The following is a 24,662-nucleotide window of genomic DNA, read 5'->3' as shown; positions in this document are numbered from 1 at the left end:
ACAAACTGGACTAGAGCAATTGGCCAAAAACATACAGGCATAGGCAAAAAAAAAAAAAACAGAAATTTTCAACCTAACACCACACACACACTTCATATAAAAATTGACTCAAGTGGATCATAGATAAATATATAATGTAAACTATAAAACTTGCAGGAAAAATCGAGACCTGTGGGCTAGAAAAAGAACTCTTAGACTCAACAGTAAAAAGTATGATTCATAAAGGGAAAACGGATGTTAGACCTAATCAAAATTTTAAAACTCTTGTTCTGTGGAAGACTGTGTAGGAGATGCTACAGACCAGAAATAGACTGGGACAAATATATGCAAACAAAATATCCAACAAAGGATTATATCTATAATACAGAAAGAACTCTCAAAATTCAACAATAAAATTCAGTTAAGAATGATAAGACATTTCACCAAAGAGGACAGACCAAGGCAACTAAGAACATGATAAGATGTTCAGTATCATTAGCCACCAGAGAATGAAAATTAAAACCACAGTGGGATATCACTACACACCTATAGAATGGCTACAGTAAAAATGACGATGGCTGGAGTAGGAAATGGCAACCCACTCCAGTATTCTTCCCTGGAAAACTCAAAACTCCATGGACAGAGGAGCCTGGCGGGCTACAGTCCATGGGGTCACAAAAGTTGGACTCAATTGACTTTCACTTTCAAAAGAAAGAATGAGAAAGAAAAAAAAATCACTAGCTAACAGTCACATATTTGGTTCTGAAGGACAACTGTTATTTGATACTGTTTTGATTTCTGGAGAAGATCAGATTTTTTTAGTACTCATGTATAGGTTTCCTCCTTTTCTTTAGTATTAAAGGACAGAGTTGAAAGAGTATTCTATATATCTATGAAAATTAAAGTGCATAGCAAATGCATATCGATCCCACAAGGATTGATTTATTAGTACTTGCACAGCCTTGTGAAAAGTGCATGAGGTACCAGGTACATTGGGGGCACATTCATTCTCACAGAAGAGTAGCATTTCAGGGTCAGGAACCATAGTAAAAACCACCATATGATCCAGCAATCCTACTCCTAGGCATACGCCCTTAGGAAACCAAAATTGAAAAAGACACATGTAGCTATAACATGGAAGCATGTCCATGCCCATGGATGTCCATCCATCGACAGACGAATGGATAAAGAAGTTTTGCTACAGATACACAATGGAATATTACTCTGCCATGAAAAGGAATGCATTTGAGTCAGTTTTGATGAGGTGGATGAAACTAGAGCTTATTATACAGAGTGAAGTGAGTCAGAAAGAGAAAGATGAATATCGTGTTCTAACACATAGATTCAGAACCTAGAAGAATGGTAGTGAAGAACTTATTTACAGGGCAGCAATGGAGAAACAGACATAGAGAATAGATTTATGGACATGGGGAGAAGGAAGGAGACAGCGAGATGTATGGAAAGAGTAACATGGAAACTTACATTACCATATGTAAAATAGATAGCCAAGGGGAATTTGTTGTATGGCTCAAACAGGGGCCCTGTGTCAAACTAGAGGGGTAGGATGGGGAGGGAGATGAGAGGGAGGTTCAAAAGGGAGGGGATATATGTATACCTATGGCTGATTCATGTTGAGGTTTGACAGAAAATAAAATTCAATAAAGCAATTATCCTTCAATAAAAAATAAAAGGAAAACAAACCAAAAAACTATTACTTATAAAATGTTAGATTTAAAATATTGAAAACTTAAATTTTCCTATCAGATATTTCAATATCCATAAAGCAATTATATGGCAAAATAATTTCTATTCAGTGTTGGTGCATTAAATGGGTTAGCATTGATTCACGATAACAGAATAAACTGAACTATGGACTAATAGATATAAATAAATCCCAGGGTAGGTTAAAGAATATTTTGGAAAACAATTATGTTCAAAATCTAAAAACAAATGGAAATGTATGACTTAAAAAGACACAAAACCAAAGTCTCCACCGCTTGCAGATTGCTGATTAGAAGCTTCAGGATTTTCACAATGCAAATCTTTGTTTTGTGTGCTGTTTATTCAAACAAATTAATTCAATGATGTCCAATAAAAATTTTCTCAAAGCAAAAAATAAATAAATAATAATAATGACAATGGCATAGACTGGTAAGGACACAGAGGCTCTGAATCATCATACATTGCTGGTGGGATGTAAAGAGGTACAGGCCCTGTGAAAATGTTTGGAAGTGTCTTACAAGCTAAATAAAATTTACAAAGTTTCTTATAAAACTTCGAAAACTACCATACCCCAGCAATTGCATTCTTGCCATTAATCTTGCCATTAACTCTAGCCATTAATCCCATAGAAGTAAAAACTTATATTCACGGCAAACAATTCTCAGAAGATAGCAGAAAAAGAAACCCCAGGAACCTGATCTCATCCTGGACAATTACACTGGCGAATCTGTCTATTGTAACTATTAATATTTTTATACTATGGAGTCTACTGAAGCTCTAAATGTTATAGTTAATAAGTTACAGCTCAGTTCAGTTCAGTCGCTCGGTCCAACCCTTTGCAACCCCATGAACCACAGCATGCCAGGCCTCGCTGTCCATTACCAACTCCCTGAGCTTACTCAAACTCATGTCCATTGAGTCAGTGATGCCATCCAACCATCTCATCTTCTGTCATCCCCTTCTCCTCCTGCCCTCAATCTTTCCCAACAGCAGGGTCTTTTCAAATGAGTCAGCTCTTGGCATCAGGTGGCCAAAGTATTGGAATTTCAGCTTCAACATCAGTCCTTCCAATGAACACCCAGGACTGATCTTTAGGATGGACTGGTTGGATCTCCTTGCAGTCCAACGGACTCTCAAGCGTCTTCTCCAACACCACAGTTCAAAAGCACCAATTCTTCAGCACTCAGCTTTCTTTATAGTCCAACTCGCACATCCATACATGACCACTGGAAAAACCATAGCCTTGACTAGACAGACCTTTGTTGGTAAAGTAATGTTTCTGCTTTTTAATATTCTGTCTAGGTTGGTCATAAGTTTCCTTCTAAGGAGTAAGCGTCTTTTAATTTCATGGCTGCAATCGACATCTGCAGTGACTTTGGAGCATCCCCCACCCCCAAAATAAAGTTAGCCACTGTTTCCAGTGTTTTCCTGTCTATTTGCCATGAAGTGACAGGACCAGATGCCATGATCTTAGTTTTCTGATATTAGTTTTTTGAGCTTTAAGCCAACTTTTTCACTCTCCTCTTTCACTTTCATCAAGAGGCTTTTGAGTTCCTCTTCACCTTCTGCCATAAGGGTGGTGTCATCTGCATATCTGAGGTTATTGATATTTCTCCCAGCAATCTTGATTCCAGCTTGTGCTTCATCCAGCCCAGCATTTCTCATGATGTACTCTGCATAGAAGTTAAATAAGCAGAGTGACAATATACAGCCTTGACATACTCCTTTTCCCATTTGGAACCAGTCTGTTGTTCCATGTCCAGTTCTAACTGTTGCTTCCTGACCTGCATACAGGTTTTTCAAGAGGTAGGTCAGGTGGTCTGGTATTCCCATCACTTTCAGAATTTTCCACAGTTTATTATGATCCACACAGTCAAAGGCTTTGACATAGTCAATAAAGCAGTAATACATGTTTTTCTGGAACTCTCTTGCTTTTTAGATGATCCAGTAGATGTTGGCAATTTGATCTCTGGTTCCTCTACCTTTTTTAAAGCCAGCTTGAACATCTGGAAGTTCATGGTTCATGTATTGCTGAAGCCTGGCTTGGATTGTGGTCAATTTCAGCAATTAGCACAGTAGTAGTTACCCATTCCACACTCCCAGCCACATGACAGGCAGGTGTGCTCATGTTCCTAGAGTAGTTTACACACAGCTTACGAGAGCCAAGGAGTGCAAAATGGTCACTCTCCTGCAATTATTGGAGATCTGTGCTCTGATCAGTGATTGCTGCTTCTGGCCACAGATGTGCACAGAAAGAGGCGTGCAAGCACTTTTGTCTTCCTCATTGCCTCCCTGCCCCCCAACATCACAACTGAGGCAATCTTTCCTCTTCCCACTAAAATGATTTCCAGTGGTTTAAACATCCAGTGCTCTTTCCTTCCCATCTTTCAGTTATGTCTTTTTCCCCTTTTGGGAGCCAGACATTAAAGATTGGGACATCAAAAAGCAATTACATATGTGGGGAGAGTTACTAAGTGACCACATATGTCCAGGGAAAGGCACATTAGAGACCCGAGAAGACCTTAAGTTTATACCCCCAGGCTGACTGTTGGCATAGAGACAGCCAAAATACAAACAAATAACAAAAAGCAGCAAACCCTGAGGAAAGGGGAGAATCTGATTTCAAGAGATGCCAGATAATTATTTTCAAATGTCCAGTTTTTAAGAAAAATCATGAAGTGTGAAAAGAAACAAGAAAGTACGGTTCATTCAAAGGAAAAACTAAATCTAAAAAAACTGCCCTGGAAAAGAGCTGATGGCTGATACACAAGACAAAAACTTTTCCATCCTAAAGATACTCAGAGAACCAAAGGAAGATGTGGATAGAGTTTTTTAAATATATGAAGAAAATGGAAACATTAATAAAGAGACAGAAAACCTAGAAAATACTAGAGCTGAATTCTAGAGCTGAAAATCACAATAACTGTAATGAAAAATTGACTATTAAGATTCAAAGGCAGATTTGATCAGGCAGAAGAAAGAATCAGTGAACTAGAAGATAGATCAATAGATATTTATGATTTTGAAGAAAAGAAGCAAAAAAGATTGAAGAAAAGGGAACAGAGCCTAAGATATCTGTGGGACATCATAAAACAAGTCAATATATGTATTTTTAGGTTCCAAAAGAAGGAGAGAGAAAGAGGCAGAGAGAATATTTGGAGAAATAATTGCCGAATGCCCAAATTTGATAAAAGATATGAATGTAAATATCCAATGAACTCTAAGTAAGGTGAACTCAAAGAGATACACCCTATGACTCACTACAATCAAACTTTCAAAAGGCAAAGGCAAAGAAAGAATCTTGAAATCACCAAGAGAAGCAACTTGCCACATACAAGGTATCCTCAATAACATTCTCAGACTTCTCATCAGGCTTTGGCAGACAGTAGGCAGTGGGTCCAAATATTCAAAGTGTTAAAAGAAAAAAACTGTCAACCAAGATTTATAAACCCAGCAAAACCTATCTTTCAAATATAAGAGGTATAATACCAAAGAACAAATCTGAGTCCATATTAGACCTTTTTTTTTTTTTTTTACTTTAATCTGTGTATTCTATTGCTTTTGAGACAAGCAAGAATGTTGCCCATAGCCCGAAATGCTCAGGATAACCCATTCTCAAGGTTCTGACCTCTAACGGTATAACATTTTCCTATACATGTAGAGATAAAAAGTTGCAAAACAGAGAATAACATTTGTTTTGTTGGAGATTCACAGGCACAAGGGGAAATTTAAGACATTCCCAAATAAACTAAAGCTGAAGGAGTTCATGACCACTAGACCAACCCTGTAGGAAAAACTCAAGAGAATCCTCCAGTTCAGTTCAGTCACTGGGTCGTGTCTGACTCTTTGCGACCCCATGGACCGCAGCACGCCAGGCCTCCCTGTCCATCACCAACTCCCAGAGTTTACCCAAACTCATGTCCATTGAATCAGTGATGCCATCCAACCATCTCATCCTCTGTTGTCCCCTTCTCCTCCCGCCAGTAATCTTTCCCAGCATCAGGGTCTTTTCCAATGAGTCAGTTCTTCGCATCGGGTAGTCAAGGGACAGTAAGTCAAAGTCTTACAGACACATAAAGATCTCAATAAAAGTCAATGGCAAATATAAAAGCTAGTACTATTGTTAACAATTTTGTAACTATAATCTTTATTTCACACATACTTTAGTAAAAGGAGAAAGTCAGAATTATTAGTCTAACATCTAGTAATTTTGTAACTTTGTTTTATCAACTCCACATGTTGTCTTCTGCATAATTTGAGAAACTATTGCATTTATAAGAATTATTAGTTTATCTTTGAGGCACATAGTATATATAAAGATAAATTTTTCTGACATCAATAAGTGAAATTGGAGTTATAACAGAGAAGAATTATTGCATGTTACTGAATTTAAGCTGGTAAAAATTCAATCACAGTATCATAACTTTAGGATGGTAAGTGTAATTCCCATGGTAATCACAAAAAACTTAGGTATAAAAAGGGAAAGAAGAAAAGGATTTAAGTATTTTACTACAAAAAAAAAAAAACAAAAAAACAAAAACCCAAAACAATGAAACATAAAGGAAAACAGTAAAGTAGAAAATAACGGGAAAAATTATAAGATATATTAAAATAACTGATAACAGAAACAATATTTACAAAAAAGACAGCAGTAAAAACATGACAATAGCCTTCCCTCTTTTCAGTAATTATTTTAAATGTAAATAAATTAAACTCTCCAATCAAACAAATAGATTGGTAGAATGCATAAAAACATATGACCCGTCTTTATGCTGTTTACAAGAGGCTCATTTTAGATCCAAAGGCACAAATACATTGCAAGTGAAAGGACAGAAAAGATATTCCATGCAAACAGTAACTAAAAAGGTCATGGGTGGCTACACTAACAACAGACAAAACAGGCACTATGTCAAAAAAGCTTATATGTGGAAAAGAAAGACATTATATATTAATAAAAGCTTCAATATAGCAAGAAGATATATTAATTATAAACATTTATCTGCCTAATGACAGAACAGTAAAATTTACAAAGTAAACACTGACAGAACTGAAGCTGTATAATAATAGTTGGAAATTTTAATATCCCACTCTCAGTATGAATAGAACAAAAGAACAGACAGAAGATAAGCAGGGAAAGAGAGGACTTAATCAACACAAGAAACTAACTATTTCTAAGACACAGAATGCTCAACCCAATAACAGCATACACATTCTTCTCAAATACATATGTGACAATTCCCTATTTACATGTGAAACTGAAAGTGAAGTCGCTCAGTCACATCCAACTCTTTGCAACCCCATGGACTGTAGCCTATCAGGCTCCTAAGTTCATGGAATTTTCCAGGCAAGAGTACTAGAGTGGCTTGCCATTTCCTTCTCCACGGGATCTCCCTGACCCAGAGATTGAACCGAGGTCTCCCGCATTGCAGGCAGACACTTTAGTGTCTGAGCCACCACGGAAGTCATATAGTAGACCACAAATTAAGTCTCAACAGATATAAAAAGATAAATATCAAAGTAACCTATCCAACCCAACCCAATAAAGTTAGAAGTCTAACAAAAGGAAAATTGGAAAATTCACATATTTGTGGGACTTAACACACTTCCTGAGCTTCCCTGGTGGTTCAGATGGTAAAGAATCCACTTGCAATGCAGGAGACCTGGGTTCGATCTCTGGGTTGGGAACATCCCCTGGAAGAGGGCATGGCAACCAGCTCCAGTAATCTTGCCTGGAGAGTCCCCATAGACAGAGGAGTCTGGCAGGCTATAGTCCATGGGGTCACAAAGAGTTGGACATGACTGAGTGACTAAGCACACAATACACTTTCAATAAACTAATGGATAAAGAAATAAATCACAAGGGAAATGAGAAAATACATGGAGATGAATGAAAATGAAAACACCAAAATTCGTGGGATGCACCAAAATTCATAGATGGTGCTCGGGGAGGGGGAATCCATAGCTATCAATGCTTACATTTAAAAAATCAAGGATTTTTGCATGTATGTTCATCAGTAATATTGGCCTGTAATTTTCTTTTCTGTGATATCTCTGTGTGCTTTTGGTATCAGAGTGATGGCAGCCTGACACAATGAGTTTAGAAGTGTTCCTTTCAAACAATATCATCAATGTCACAGAAGAACACAGGCGCAAAATTCCTCAACAAAATATGAGCAAACCAAATCCAACAATACATTAAAAGGCTCATATACCATGATCAAGTGGGATATATCCCAGAATTGCAATAATTTTTCAATAGTATCAAATATTGTGATATATCATGTTAAGAAACTGAAGAATAAAACCCACATGATCATCTCAATAGATGCAGAAAAAGCTTTTGATAAATTTAAACATCCATTGATAAGAAAAACTAAGAAAGTGAGAAAACAGGAAACATACCTCAACATAATAAAGGCCACATATATTACAAATCCATGACTAACATCATACTTAAAGTTAAAAAGCTGAAAGCACTTCCTCTAAGATCAGATCAGGAATAAGAGAAGAAGACCAACTCCTATCACTCTCATCCAACATAGGTTTGGAAGTCCTAGACACAGCAATAAGAGAAAAAATAAATAAAATAATCCAAACTGGAAAAGAAGAAGTAAAACTGTCAATGTCTGTAGAGGACATATTATCCACAGAAAATCCTAAAGACACTACCAGAAAACCACCAGGACTCATCAATCAATCAATCAATAAATTCAATAAAGCTACAAAATGCAAAATTAATGTATATAAATCCATTGGACTTCTATACAGTAACAACAAAATATCTGAAAGAGAAACTAAGGAACCAATCCCATTTACCACTGTATCAAAAACAATAATATACCTGGGAATTAACCTACCTAAGGAGGCAAAAGGCCTGTACTTCGATAACTGTTAAAATGCTAGTGAAAGAAACTAAAGATAGTACAAAAAGGATGGAAAGATATACTATGCTCTTGGAATAGAAAAATCAATACTGTTAACAACTTACTGACCACAGACCTATCAATAAGTTTTTTGTTACCCAAATATTACTGACTGGAGATGTACCAATATTCACTTACATAACAAATTGCTGGCCACAGGTGTTAGCTTCTGCAAAATTCCCGTTGTCAATAATTTGTTAAAATGGCCATACTACCCAAGGTAATACAGAGATTCAGGTAAACCCCTATCAAATTACCAATGGCACTTTAAACAGAACTATAACAAAAAATTTAAAAATTTGTACACAAACACAAAAGACCCCAAAGAGCTAAAACAATCTTAAGAACAAAGGGGCTAGAGTTCACAGTCCCTCACTTCAGACTATACTACAAAGCCCTGTAATCAAAACAGTACAGTACTGGCACAAAAACAGAAGTATAAATAAATCGAACAGGATATAAAGAACAGAAATAAACCCACACACCTATGGTCAATTAATTTTCGACAAAGGAGGTGAGACTACATAATGGAGAAAAGGCAGTCTCTTCAATAAGTGGTGCTGGAAAACTAGACAGCTAGAAGCAAAATAATGAAATTAGAACATTCTCTAACACAATACACAAAAGTAAAGATCTAAACATAAGGCAAGCTACTATAAAAGTATTAGAAGAATGCATAGGTAGGATACTCTCTGACATAAATCACACCTTTTCAATCATCTCCAGGAGTAATGAAAATAAAAACAATAATAAATGGAACCTAATTAAACTTAAAAGCTTTTGCACAGCAAAGGATACCATAAATAAATGAAAGGACAACCCACAGAATAGGAGAAAATATTTGCAAATTAAGTGACTGACAAGGGATTAAGCTACAAAATATACAAATAGCTCATGCAGCTCAATAGCAAAAAAGCAAACAATCCAATCAAAAATTGGGCAGCAAATCTAAATAGGCATTTTTCCAAAGAAGACATACAGATGGCCAAAATGTACATGAAAAGATGCTCAACATCACTAATTATTCAGTTCAGTTCAGTCACTCAGTCATGTCCGACTCTTTGTGACCCATGGAATGCAGCATGCCAGGCTTCCCTGTCCATCACCAATTCCTGGAGCTTGCTCAAACTCAAGTCCATCAAGTTGGTGATGCCATCCAACCGTCTCAATCGCTGTTGTCCCTTTCCGCCTCCTGCCTTCAATCTTTCCCAGCATCAGTGTCTTAATGCAAATATAAACTACAAGGCATCACTGCACACTAGTCAGAATGGCCATTATCAAAAAATCTACAAACAATAAACGCTGAAGAAGGTGTGGAGAAAAGAGAATCCTCCCACACTCCTGGTGGGAATGTAAATTGGTACAGCCACTGAGGAGAACAGTATGGAGTTTCCTTAGAAAGCTAAAAATATACTTACCATATGATCCAGCAATCCCATTTGGGCATACACTCAGAGAAAAAAATCTAATTCAAAAGGTATGTGTACCCAGTGTTCACAGCAGCAATCTTTACAATAGCCAAGACATGAAAGCAATCTAAATGTCCACTAACAGATATATGTATAAGGATGCTATGGTGTGTGTGTGTCACAATGGAATATTACTCAGTCATAAAAAGAATGACATAATGCCATTTGCAGCAACATGGATGAACCAAGCAATGGTCATATTAAGTGAAGTCAGACAGCAAAAGACAAATATCATATGATATCACCTTAATGGAATCTGAAAAATGTTACAAACAAATTTATTTACAAAACAGAAACATAAAAAAACAAATTTATGGTTGCCAAAGGGGAAATGGTGGGCAGGGAAACTTAAGAGTTGGGGATTAAGATATAAACATTATCAGATATAAAATAAACAAGAAGGGAACTTGTGTATAGCACATGAAATTACATCCAAAACTTTTAACAACCTATAATGGAAAACAATTTGAAAAATTAAATAAATATATACATATATATGTGTGTATATATATGAATATATATATATATATATGAAACAATTTGCTGTACCCCTGAAACTAACACTACATTGTAAATCAACCATACTTCAATTAAAAATGTTTTAAAAGAAAAGCTGTCAAATGAGGAAATCCTAAAAGTTCTTATCACAAGGAAAAACCTTCTATTTCTCCAATTATGTATCTATATGAGATGATGGATATTCATTCAACTTCTTGTGATAATCACTTAATGATGAATGTAAGCAAATTGATTATATATGCTGTACAACTTAAACTTACAGAGCTATATGCATATTTTAATAAAAGTGAAAGGAAAGAAGAATTTTCAAAAAACAGGAAAGATTTCATATCAACCATATAACTACAACTTAAGAAACTAGAAAAAGAAAAAAAAAATTGAGCCCCATAGCAAAAAGAAGAAAATAATGAAGACTAGGAAAGACATAAACAAAATAAAGAACAGAAAACCAATAAAGAAAATCAAAGAAACCAAAAGTTAGTTCTCTGAAAACAACAAAATTAATAAGCTTTTAGCTAGAGGTACTAAGATAAACAGAAGAGACTCAAATTACTAAATCAGAAATGAAGGTGGGCACATTATTACAAGTTTTACAGAAATAAAAGAATTATAAGGGATATAGCAGTATGACCAATTGTATCTCAACAAACTTGATAGCCAAGGTGAAAAGGACAAATTCCAGACTGCATCATGAAGAATTAGAAAATATAAATAGATATATAATCAGTAAGGAGACTGAAAAATATACAGCCTTGACGTACTCCTTTTCCTATTTGGAACCAGTCTGTTGTTCCATGTCCAGTACTTACTGTTGCTTCCTAACCTGCATATAGGTTTCTCAAGAGGCAGGTCAGGTAGTCTGGTATTCCCATCTCTTGAAGAATTTTCCACAGTTTATTGTGATCCACACAGTCAAAGGCTTTGGCATAGTCAATAAACCAGAAATAGATGTTTTTTCTGGAACTCTCTTGCTTTTTCCATGATCCAGCAGATGTTGGCAATTTGACCTCCGGTTCCTCTGCCTTTTCTAAAACCAGCTTGAACATCTGGAAGTTCACGGTTCACGTATTGCTGAAGCCTGGCTTGGAGAATTTTGAACATTACTTTACTGCCATGTGAGATGAGTGCAATTGTGCGGTAGTTTGAACATTCTTTGGCATTGCCTTTCTTGGGGATTGGAATGCAAACTGACCTTTTCCAGTCCTGTGGCCACTGCTGAGTTTTCCAAATTTGGTGGCATATTGAGGGCAGCACTTTCACAGCATCATCTTCCAGGATTTGAAATAGCTCCACTGGAATTCCACCACCTCCACTAGCTTTGTTCATAGTGATGCTTTCTAAGGCCCACTTGACTTCACATTCCAGAATGTCTGGCTCTAGGTGAGTGATCACAATATCGCGATTATCTTGGTCATGAATATCTTTGTTGTATAGTTCTGTGTATTCTTGCCAACTCTTCTTAATATCTTCTGCTTCTGTTAGGTCCATACCATTTCTGTCCTTTATTGAGCCCATCTTGCATGAAATGTTCCCTTGGCATCTCTAATTTTCTTGAAGAGATCTCTAGTCTTTCCCATTCTGTTGTTTTCCTCTATTTCTTTGCATTGATCGCTGAGGAAGGCTTTCTTATTTCTCCTTGCTATTCTTTGGAACTCTGCATTCAGATGCTTATATCTTTCCTTTTCTCCTTTGCTTTTCACCTCTCTTCTTTTCTCAGCTATTTGTAAGGCCTCCCCAGACAACCATTTTGCTTTTTTGCATTTCTTTTTCATGGGGATGGTCTTGATCTCTGTCTCCTGAACAATGTCATGAACCTCCGTCCATAGTTCATCAGGCACTCTATCAGATCTAGTCCCCTTAAATCTACTTCTCACTTTCACTGTATAATCATAAGGGATTTGATTTAGGTTATACCTGAATGGTCTAGAGGTTTTCCCTATTTTCTTCAATTTAAGTCTGAATTTGGCAATCAGGAGTTCATGATCTGAGCCACAGTCAGCTCCCAGTCTTGTTTTTGCTGACTGTATAGAGCTTCTCCATCTTTGGATGCAAAGAATATAATCAATCTGATTTTGGTGTTGACCATCTGGTGATGTCCATGTGTAGAGCCTTCTCTTGTGTTGTTGGAAGAGAGCGTTTGCTATGACCAGTGTGTTCTCTTGGCAAAACTCTATTAGCCTTTGCCCTGCTTCATTCCATACTCCAAGGCCAAATTTGCCTGTTACTCCAGGTGTTTCTTGACTTCCTACTTTTGCATTCCAGTCCCCTATAATAAAAAGGACATCTTTTTTGGGTGTTAGTTCTAAAAGGCCTTGTAGGTCTTCATAGAACCGTTCAACCATTCAGCGTAGTGGCTGCGCTTTGCTGAAGCAGCCGTGAAGAGATACCCTACATCCAAGGTCAGAGAAACCCAAGTAAGATGGTAGGTGTTGTGAGAGCACATGGGGGCAGACACACATAATCACAGAAAACTAGCCATCTGATCATATGGACCACAGCCTTGCATTCCAGTCCACTATAATGAAAAGGACATCTCTTTTGGCTGTTAGTTCTAAAAGGTCTTGTAGGTCTTCATAGAACCGTTCAGCTTCAGCTTCTTCAGCGTTACTGGTTGGGGCATAGGCTTGGATCACCATGATATTGAATGGCCTCTGTTGCAGTGCTGAGCAAGTATAGGCTAAAAGGGTATGCTAAATCTAGAAATTTAGCTACATCTATATCTCAAAGGAAACTTTGTCTCTGATGAATTTAGAATTATCTGAAAAAAATACCTTAAAATCTAACAGAAAGGGAATATGGATTAATGTAAACAGTGATTAACAAATTTTAAAATGTTACTTTACTACCAGGAACTTTTAATTCTGAAAATGTATTTCTAATATTAACAATTATAAATGTGATGATTAATAATTTTTCTTTCTTCTCATACTTGTCTGTCTCAAATTTTTTAAAACAATGATTTAGCTATGTTATTTACTATTACTATAAGAGATCTGGATATTGGGATCACAAAGCCATTTATAAGGTACTGGAATCTGGAAGAGGAAATCAATAACTTTTTGAGTTCTGACTTTTCAATACTTACATTGTATAAAAAGAAAAATACCAAGAATACTCAAAAGTGGGTTGATTGGAGGACAGGAGAAGGGGCCGTAGACTATGTTCCAATAACAGAGACTACCCTTTGATAAACGTTTTAGGGCAGATAGCGAGAAAAGGATAACAAGAGGAAATTTGGGAATTCCACAAAGATGGCCAAACCTAGAAATCCTGAGATGGGAGGCAGAACCTAAATTACTTGGCTAGGATGCAGATTTTGTGCAAGAAAGGCAACACATGCCAAGAGGGGTTAAACACTTACTTCAAGCCATTGTAGAACAACCTCTTATAGTCAACATTTATTCTAGTGATATTTTCTTTTCTAAGTTCTTCAATGGTGAATAACCGGCCAATGTGCTGAAAACCAGGAGCTTTGCTTCTGACATACTTCCTATCAGAACCTGGTAACCAAAAAATCTGCAAGGAGAAACAGGAAGTCTTTCAGTGAAAAGTCAGCTGTATTGGTACAAACAGCCCCATGTAGAATGGGAGGAGTCTCATTCAAGCATGGGTAACAGTCTATAGGGAGCAGAGATTCTAGTCTTTGATGAATGAGTTAACCTGCCCTAATGTTGTCCAGTGAACTCTTAAAATGGGGCTGTCACTAGTTTTGTTCTGGAGCTGAGTTTTCCCAGTTAACATCACGGAACCAAAGATGAGCTGTGTCACCACACTAGCTAAAGTGGGTGAGGAGTTTGTAAGTGTGGATAACGGGTCAGGATCATAAACATTTCCTCTGGCTGATGATGCTATAAATCATTTTTGAGAAGAGTCATTTTCTGCCAACAGGAGATGCTATTATGACTCATCTGTAGAAAGAGTTCTATTTGCAAAAAGACACTTATTTGTTTCTCTCATAGCATTCTTCCACATTCTGAAAATTAAAGATATTTGGAATGACTGACTGACAAAATGAAGAGCATTCTGGAAATCATGATGAATGAATCCCTGTTCAAATAAGAACTTTCTATATCATAAATGAAAGCTGGTATTCAAAGCCTTAGTGTTCCATACTCAGGCCCTTTTCTAATAGATGTACGTTGGTGATGATGCAGTTCACATCATATAGCCATTACATACATTCCCTTTTATTTCATTTGGTTTGGAACAGCAAACAGCCTCAATGTTTTCCCCACTGATAAAAATTTAACTGGCTCATTCTTAGATTGGCACATGTATTGGGTTGACCAAAAATTTTGTTTTCTTTTTTTTTTTTTCCTGTAAGATGGCTCTAGCAGCACTTAGTTGTCTTTAACTTCATTTTAAACAATTTTCTTATATTGCACTGTAACAGCTGGCACTCATTAGTGAGTATTTTTAAAAAAAAACATAAATTTGGAGAATTTTTGTATAGCCATTTTAATATTTAAAATTGAAGAAAAAGTCACATTTTTCACATATTACACTTTATCATTTCAAGAAAGATAAAAACACAACTGAAATGCAAAAAAAAAAAATAAAAAAGAGAGATTTCTAGCTGGATGATCCTCCATGGTCATAAAGACCAGTTGAGGTTGAGAGCATCCAAATCAAGTGTAGAAAATCATTTTTACCACCTTGGTTATGTTAACTGCTTTGATGTTTACATTCCACATAAATTAAGCAAAAAAAAAAAAACAACAACAAAAAAAAAACTTCCTGAAGGTATTTTTGCATGAGATTCTTTACTTAAACATAATGAAAATGTTACGTATTAAAACATATGTGATGGGTGATGAAAAGTAGATTCTATACAATAATGTGGAATTGAAGAGCCCATGGGGCCAGCAAAACGAACCACCACTAAACACACCAAAGGCTGGTGTTGATCCAAAGAAGGTGATAATGCATAGGGTGGGACTGGAAGGAAGTTCTCTATTATGAACTCTTTCCAGAAAACCAAATGATTAATTATTCAAGTACAGTTCCCAATGAGACCAACTGAAAGCAGCACTCAACAATAAGCAATCAGAATTAGTCAACAGAAAACGAATAATCTCCCATCAGGATAATGCACCTGTTTTCTTGATGACCAGGTAAAAACTGTTACAGCTTAGGTGGGAAGTTCTGATTCATCTCTCATATTCAGCAGACATTGCATCTTTTGATTTCCTTTTTTTTTTTTTTTTGTCTTTATAAAATTCTCTTAATGGAAAAAATTTCAATTCCCCAGAAAACTGTAAATGGCACCTAGAACAGTTCTTTGCACCAAAAAAATAAGTTTTGGGGAGATGAAATTATGAAGTTGCCTGAAAAATAGCAGAAGATAAGGCTTCCCAGGTGGCACAATGGTAAAGAATCCACCTGCAAGTGCAGGAGTTGCAAGAGAAATGGGTTTGATCTCTGGGCTGGAAAGAGTCCTTGGAGCAGGAAATGGCAACCCACTCGAGTACATGGACAGAGGATCCAGGCAAGTTATACTCCACAGGGTTACAGATAATCGGACACAATTGAGCACATAACTTTACCTTATTTTAAGTGAAACAGAACAGTGAATACATTGTTCAATAAACTTCTTGGTGAAAATGAAAAATGGGTCTTTTATTTTTACTTAAAAACCGAAGGAATCTTTGGCCAACCCCGTAGCTATATAAGCAGCCAATTCCACTTCTCTAGGGAGTAGAATTGTTTAAGCATTCCAGGGAAGATATACAAGGTTCATCAGGTTCAAATGCTATGCTCCTGAAACAAGTTACCCACTTGTCAACCTCTAGTGTGAATATTGAGATAGACATACCAGATGTTGCTCAATCTTAGAGTCAAGGATCACGCTTACTACAAGACGGATATACGATGATCTGGAAGGATGTGACTGTGGAGGAGCATTAAGATCAAATATAACCAACTTTTTTTCCTTCTGTGCAAGTTCCAATAACTCAGATAGTTTGGGAATCTTCTGATTTCTTGCTCTTTCCTTATCAGCCTCTGATAAGGGTTTCATACGAAAAAATGGTTTGATCTGAAAATAAATACATCAGAGAAAACATTGGCTCCTATCAAAAGTATTTTCCAATTCTCATGCTTTTAGCCCCACACCCAGCCCTATCTCTGTGCTGATCCATTACCATTCAATCCACCAGGTTTTCTGAAATACTGATCCTGAGACAAGAGTTGCCAAGAAGAGAAATAAAATATAATCTCCATAGCTAGTAATGGTATTTGCAATGATTTATTCTAGAACATAAAGGAAATACAATAATGTGGAATTAAAGAGACCCTGTGGCCAGCAAAATGAACCTCCATTAAGCACATCAAAGGCCGGTCTGCATTCAAAAAAAGTGATGGTGTGTACGGTGGGATTCTAAGGGAATTCTTTATTATGAGGTCCTTCTAGAAAACCAGATGAATAATTCTGCAAGTACTGCTTCCAATTAGACCAACTGAAAGCAGCAATCAACAAGCCTGTCACAATATGTTTATTTAAAAACAGAAATGCAACGAGTCAAAATGGTCATCTGAGGAGGCGTTACAAATAGCTGAGAAAAGAAGAAAGTGAAAGGCAAAAGAGAAAATGAAAGATATACCCATCTGAATTCAGCATTCCAAAAAATAGCAAGGATAGATAAGAAAGTCTTAAGTGAACAATGCAAAAAAATAGAGGAAAACAACAGAATGGGAAAGACTAGTGATCTCTTCAAGAAAAGTGGAGATACTGAGGAAACATTTCACACTAAGATGGGCACAGTAAAGAATAGAAATGAAGTGGACCTAACAGAAGCAGAAGACACTAAGAAGAAGTGGCAAGAATACTCAGAACTGTACAAAAAAGGTCTTCATGACCCAGATAACCACAATGATGTGGTCACTCACCTGGGCCAGATATTCTGGTGTGTGAAGTCAAGTAGGCCTTAGGAAGCATTACTGCGAACGAAGCTAATGGAGGTGATGGAATTCCAGCTAAGCTACTTCAAATTCTAAAAGAGGATGCTGTTAAAGTGCTGCACTCAACATGCCAGCAAATTTGGAAAAGTCAGCAGTGGCCACAAGACTGGAAAAGATCAGTTTTTATTCTGATCCCAAAAAAGGCAAAGCCAAAGAATGTTCAAACTACTGCACAATTGCACTCATTTCATATGCTAGCAAGGTAAAGCTCAAAATTCTCCAAGCAAGGCTTCAACAGTACATGAACCAACTTACAGTCTGGGTTTAGAAAAGGCAGAGGCAGATTCATGTTGATATTTGGCAGAAAACAACAAAATTCTGTAAAGCAATTACACTTCAATTAAAATAAATAAACTAACTTTAAAAAAAAGAAAACGCAGAGGAACTGTAGATCAAATTGCCAACATCCACTGGATCATACAAAAGCAACAGAATTTCAGAAAACCATCTACTTCTGCTTCATTGACTACGCTAAATCCTTTGACCATGTGGATCACAACAAACTGTGGAAAATTCTTAAAGAGATGGGAATACCAGACCACCTTACCTGCCTCCTGAGAAACCTGTATGCATGTCAAGGAGCAACATTTAGAACTGGCCATGGAACAACAGACTGGTTCCAAATTGGGAAAAGAGTACATCAAGGCTGTATATTGTCACCCTGCTTATTTAATTGATATATAGAGTATATCATACAAAATGTCAGGCTGGACGAATCACAAGCTGGAATCAAGTTTGCCAGGAGAAATATCAACAGCCTCAGATATGCACATGATCCCACCCAATGGCAGAAAGCAAAAAGGAATTAAAGAGCCTCCTGATGAAGGTGAAAGAGGAGAATGAAAAAGCTGGCTTAAAACTCAACATTCAAAACAACTAAGATCATGGCATCTGGTCCCATCACTTCATGGCAAATAGATGGGGAAACAATGGGAAACAGTGAAAGACTATTTTCTTGGGCTTCAAAACCATTACTGATGGTGACTGCAACCATTAAATTTAAATTTTCTTTGGAAGAAAATCCATGACAAACTTATACAGAGTATTCAAAAACAGAGACATCACTTTGGCAACAAAGGTCCGTCTAGTGAAAGCTATGGTTTTTCCAGTAGTCATGGATGCCAGAGTTGGATCATAAAGAAAGCTGAGTGCCGAAGAACTGACGCTTTCAAACTGTGGAGCTGGAAAAGACTCTTGAGAGTCCCTTGGACTGCAAGGAGATCAAACCAGTCAATCTTAAAAGAAATCAACCCTGAACACTCACTAGAAGAACTGATGCTGAAATTGAAGATACAATACTTTGGCCACTGGATGCAAAGAGCTGACTCACTGGAATAGACCCAAATGCTGGAAAAATAAAGAACAGGAGAAGGGAATGACAGAGGATGAGATGGTTGGATGGCATCATAGGTCAATGGACATGAGATTGAAACAACTCCGGGAGACAGTGAAGGACAGGGAAGCTTGGTTTCCTGCAGTCCATGGGGTTAGAAAGATTCAGACATGAATGAACAACTGAGCAACAATTCTATAACATAGAACCTTCTGTATTTGCACTGAAGGGTATTCTTATTCTTCTCTAGACCTCCCTTTTCAACCTTTTTTTTTAACTTAAGGTAATAAAATTCATATTTTCTTTCATTGATTACCCACGTTTTCTCTGTTTCAGTTATTTGTAGTGAAAAAAAAAAAGACTCCAGCTTCAGACTAAATTGGACTCAATTTCCACTCTATCACTTATTTGCCTTCCTTGTTGTGTGTGTGCGTGTGCGTGTGTGTGTGTGCACGCACAACGCACCCTCTGTCAAGTTCAACTGTTTGCAACCCCATGGAATGTAGCCCAATCTGCCTGGCTCCTCTGTTGATGGGATTTTCCTGGAAAAAATGCTGGAGTGGGTTGCCATTTCCTTCTCCAAGGGATCTTCCTTGCCATATTCAGCTGTTAAAATCCTTTCCTCTATTTGCAAAGTTTAGCTCAAATGATACCTCCTTCATGAAGACTTCCTCAAATATTTCTAAACTAAAGAGAGCTTGATGGCATTCAACTCCAATAGTTCATTTTTAAACCTCTTTAATACTGCTCTCTATTCTTGTTTGTATAGGTCTTACACCAAATTCAAATTCTGGCTTCATACGCTCTTGCTTTGTGACCTTGATAAAATCACTTCTATTCTCAAAGTCTCTATTATCCAAACTATACAATGTGGAGGAATAATCTACATATTTCTTAGGGTTATTTTGTTGATTGAATATGATAAAATATTTTCTAGGTCTAGGAGAATGTCTTGTACACAGAATATTGTGCAATTCACAATAGTTCCCTCACTCTACTGCTTCTACTGACTTCAACTTTCTCAACTGTCACTTTTTTGTATATTACACAGCATTTCATCTTAGATCTCAGTCCATATATATGTTGCCTATATTGAACTTAGTAGATGGCTACTTTTACCATCTTTGCTAATTTTAGATCACTTGTTGGTGAAGCTGGTGAGAGAAGGAATTTCTCTCGGAGGAATGGAACAGTAGCTACCTCACATTTTCTCAAGACTAAAATATGCTCTCTTTATCTCCACACAATATTTTTCTTCACACTTATTCCACTGTTTGTATTTGTTCCATTCCTATTCATAAAAAACAGAAACCCAAAAGACCTTCAGTGACCTCAAAATATCTACTCAACAGTCATCTTTGCTGAACTTGTGCACCTTCATGATCTTCCAGATAACCATAAATCTTCTCTCTTTAAAAGTACTCAAAACAGGAGGCCAAGGTCTAAATCTACCAACAAGTTAACACACATCAAAGACTCATTGTTTAAGGCCTATTCCTTGATCTAGGAGTAACACTTTTTATTTTTGCCTCAGGAAAAAAAAAATGCAGTCTTGGCCACATTAGTCATCTACTCATAGCCTGTATGATGAGACTTTGGAGGAAAGGTTTTAGCAGATGACCATACAACACAGAATGCTCTGACTAAAGTCCTTAGACAGGGGCCTCTTTCACAGAAGACAGGCCAGTCTATGGAATTCACATATTCCATCACTGATGTGTAGCATCTGACCCCCAATTCTGAAAAGAAGCACTAGATCAACTTATGTTTTGAGCTTCATAATGGCAAACTGGTAGTATCAACTAAGCTCAAATGGGTATTTCTTCAAATCTTCCATGATACAACTCACCACAGTAGGGAGAAATTGATTACAATATTATTTTTTTTGACTGTACAGGGTCTTTGTTGCTGTGTGTGGGCTTTCTCTAGTTAAGGCGAGTGGGGGCTACTCTCTAGTTGCACAGCACAGGCTTCTCATTGCAGTGGCTTCCATTGCTGTGGGTTATGGGATCTAGAGCATGCAGGCTTCCACAGTTATGGTACATGGGCTTATTTGCCATGCAGCATGTAAACTCTTCCCAGACAAGAGATTAAACCTGTGTCCCCTGGATTGGCTGGTGAATTCTTAACCACTGGACCACCTGGTAAGTCTAAAGTCACTATAGTATTAAATAATAACCGATGGGGTAGCTTTCTAAGACATCAGAAGATCTGAGCAGTTCTTCCCTAATCTATAATCAACATAATCCTAGAAAAACTATGAAGGTCAGACATGAATTGGAAACTTGTGCCAAAGGATCCTTTGAGGATCTCCAAATAAATTGTATTCAGTTTCTTCCCTCTGTGGCTTATGAATTTCTACCAGTAATTATGTGCTTATTTGGGTTATTATATATTTGTGTTCTTTACCTAAGCCATTCCAACCTAGCTATTTAGTGAGAGGTGAAAACATTTTATTGGGAGTTTTACTTTAAATTAGGTAAAGCTTTGCTCCTTCCTAAAATAATTTCCTGTCCTTAAACACACAATACTCTTGAAAAGTGGGAAGAATACATGACATGTAAAAAACTGCAATCAGCCAAACTTCAGATGCTCTTGACATTCCATACCCTCAAAGACCACTCATTTTCTCTTTGACCTTGTGTTCTTTCCCATCAGGTAATCCTAGATTTGCTGTTGTTATTATTCAGTCTCTAAGTTGTGTTGACTCTTTGCAACCCCATGGACTGCAGGACACAAGGTTTCCCTCTCCTTCACTATCCAAAAATCCTAGATTATCTTCTGTCAGCTAATCACTTGCAGGCCTACATTTCAGAAATATCTCTACACTAGCTTTAAAACTTTCCAGCTATAATTTACCAAGGCTCTTTCAGGCAAATATTATAAGGGATTAGGCAATATACCTCACTCCTATAATTAACAGAATGGCTCTTTTCCTTGCCAACCACCTCATCAGTGAAATCCAGTGCATAGAAAGACTGCCTTTGAACATCACCCGAAAGGACCATATCGAATACATAGAATACTTTTAACTCAATAGAGCCATTAAAGCAGAAAGAAATGATCCCTGGATACACATTTCCCAAGCAAAATCACAATACCCGTCTGACAACAATTGGAAAGTGATACCCATTTGCAATGATAAACCCAGGTGCCGGGAGCCAGCGTGAGGAATTCCACCCGTGACAAGGTCATGTGGCAGAGCTCTGATGGCAAGGCTAATCAGACCTCAGGTTTTCCCCCTGGAATTTCCTGAGCATCCACCCCCCCAAAAATAAGAATCTGCCTGCTTTTCCACTCTTCTGACATTCTCTGGAAAAAGTCAATTCAGGGCTTTAGTCTTCTGCATTTGAAAGAGTGTTTCAATCCAAAAACCCCTCTGATGGCTTTCTAGCCTGCCTGCAGGACTCGTACAGCTGCGCATGTGATTGTTTGAGGCCTCCTGACCGCAGGAGGCACAGGAAGCTTAAAAACATCCTAGGAATGTAGGGGCTTCCGAAGAGTCAAAATCATTAGAATAGGACTGATTGAAGGTTTCACTTGTTGAGCCAATACTTGCTGCCAAATTTTCATATCCTTTATTTTTAGATATAGTTGGTATATAGAAAAACAAGTAGTAGACCTGGTATTAGCAACATTAGATCTTTGAGTTAAGTACCTTCTTTGTTATAACCCACTGCACCTTTGTTCTATAGAGATGTAACTTTAATGCTTTAAGGAGATGCAGATTAAAGAAAAACACTTCAGGGGAAATGAGATTAACATTCATTAAGAAAGAGAGCCAAAAAAGTGTTAGCAAGCCTCCTGGCCAGAAGATAATGTAAATGACCTGAGACCTTTTGTATACAAAAAAGATATACAGAAAGGGTCAGGACTGCTGCCACTGCTTGACTCAGTATCTTCCATTATGTAAAATTTAGGGTATATAAACACCTTTTAAAGAATAAAGTAGGAGGGGGTTTTTGCACAAGCCTGGCCTCCCCATGTCGATTCTTTCTCTTGCTCCCTCCCTCTCCTTTTCAAGCTGATCCCTTGGAACGTGGAGGCTCACTGTGTCTACTTACTTGTCCCGGCTTCTAAGATCTGTAAGAGAGAGAGAGCCCAAGGCTGGGCACTCTCCAATATTCAAACGGGGGCCGGCGGCCTAACGTAGACGGTGCAAGCTCCTTGTCTGGAGCTTTATTGGTTTTCCACGTAACCCAAGTTAATCAGTCTCTTCTCTCCACTTAATTTTCTTACTACACTATTTCTTCCTAATCTAATCTTATATTAATAAATAAATAAGTCTTTCCTCACCGACTCCATCCACCTTTCGAATTCCCAGGATCCACCGGGGTTGGACCCCAGCACCCAGGTTTCCCAGAAAACCACAGAAGTCAACAGTTCAGTTCAGTTGATCAGTCGTGTCTGAATCTTTGCAACCGCATGGACTGCAGCACACCAGGCTTCCCTGTCCATCACCAACTCCCAGAACCTGCTCCAACTCATGTCCACTGAATTGGTGATGCCATTCAACCATCATCCTCTGTCCTCCCCTTCTCCTCCTACCCAATCTTTCCCAGCATCAGGCTCTTTTCCAGTGAGTCAGTTCTTCAGATCAGGTGGGCAAAGTATTGGAGCTTCAGCTTCAGCATCAGTCCTTCCAATGAATATTCAGGGTTGTTTTCCTTTACAATTGACTGGTTTGATCTCCTTGCAGTCCTAGGGACTCTCAAGAGTCTTCTCCAATACCACAGTTCAAAAGCATCAATTCTTCAGAATTAGGCTTTCTTTATGGTTCAACTCTCACACCCATACATGACTGCTGGAAAAAGCATAGCTTTGACCAGACTTTTGTCAATAAAGTAATATCTCTGCTTTTTAATATGCTGCCTAGGTTGGTTATAGCTTTTCTTCAAAAGATCAAGCACCTTTTAATTTCATGGCTGCTGGCACCATCTGCAGTGATTTTGGAGCCCCCCAAAATAGTCTGTCACTGTTTCCATTGTTTCCCCATCATTGGCCATGAAGTGATGGGACCGGATGCCGTGATCTTCATTTTTTTGAACGTTGAGTTTTAAGCCAGCTTTTTCTCCTCCTCTTTCACTTTCATCAAGAGGCTTCTCCATTCCTCTTTGCTTTCTGCTCTAAGGGTGGTGTCATCTGCATATCTGAGGTTATTGATATATCTTCCAGCAGTCTTGATTCCAGCTTGTGCCTCATCAAGCCTGGAATTTTGCATGATGTACTTTGCATATAAGTTAAACAAGCGAGGTGACAATATACAGCCTTGATGTACTCGTTTCCCAATCTGGAACCAGTCTATTGTTCTATGTCCAGTTCTAACGGCTGTGTCTTGACCTGCATACAGATTTCTCAGGAGGCAGGTCAGGTGGTCCGGTATTTCCATCTCTTTAAGAGTTTTCTAGTTTGCTGTGATCCACACAGTCAAAGGCTTTCAGTTCAGTTCAGTCGCTCAGTCGTGTCCGACTCTTTGTGACCCCATGAATCGCAGCACACCAGGCCTCCCTTTACATCACCAACTCCCGGAGTTCACTCAGACTCACGTCCATCGAGTCAGTGATGCCATCCAGCCATTTCATCCTCTGTCATCCCCTTCTCCTCCTGCCCTCAATCCTTCCCAGCATCAGAGTCATTTCCAATGAGTCAACTCTTCACATGAGGTGGCCAAAGTACTGGAGTTTCAGCTTTAGCATCATTCCTTCCAAAGACATCCCAGGGCTGATCTCCTTTAGAATGGACTGGTTGGATCTCCTT

General features: G+C 37.8%; 1 protein-coding gene across 1 annotated transcript in view; it reads right to left on the bottom strand.

Annotated features, from left to right (window-relative positions):
- Nucleotides 1-24,662, bottom strand: part of LOC120874862 (glycerophosphodiester phosphodiesterase domain-containing protein 4-like) — a 135,327-nt gene that overhangs the window by 24,509 nt on the left and 86,156 nt on the right. The window contains exons 11-12 of the mRNA XM_040256549.1: nt 16,428-16,649; nt 13,974-14,128 (exon numbers count right to left, since the gene is read on the bottom strand). Coding sequence (XP_040112483.1) covers nt 13,974-14,128; nt 16,428-16,649 — 377 coding nt within the window. The remainder of the gene's footprint in view (nt 1-13,973; nt 14,129-16,427; nt 16,650-24,662) is intronic.

This window comes from Oryx dammah, unplaced genomic scaffold (genome assembly GCF_014754425.2).
Source record: "Oryx dammah isolate SB20612 unplaced genomic scaffold, SCBI_Odam_1.1 HiC_scaffold_15, whole genome shotgun sequence".
Lineage (NCBI taxonomy): Eukaryota > Metazoa > Chordata > Mammalia > Artiodactyla > Bovidae > Oryx > Oryx dammah.
This window is presented reverse-complemented; position numbering and strand designations above follow the sequence as displayed.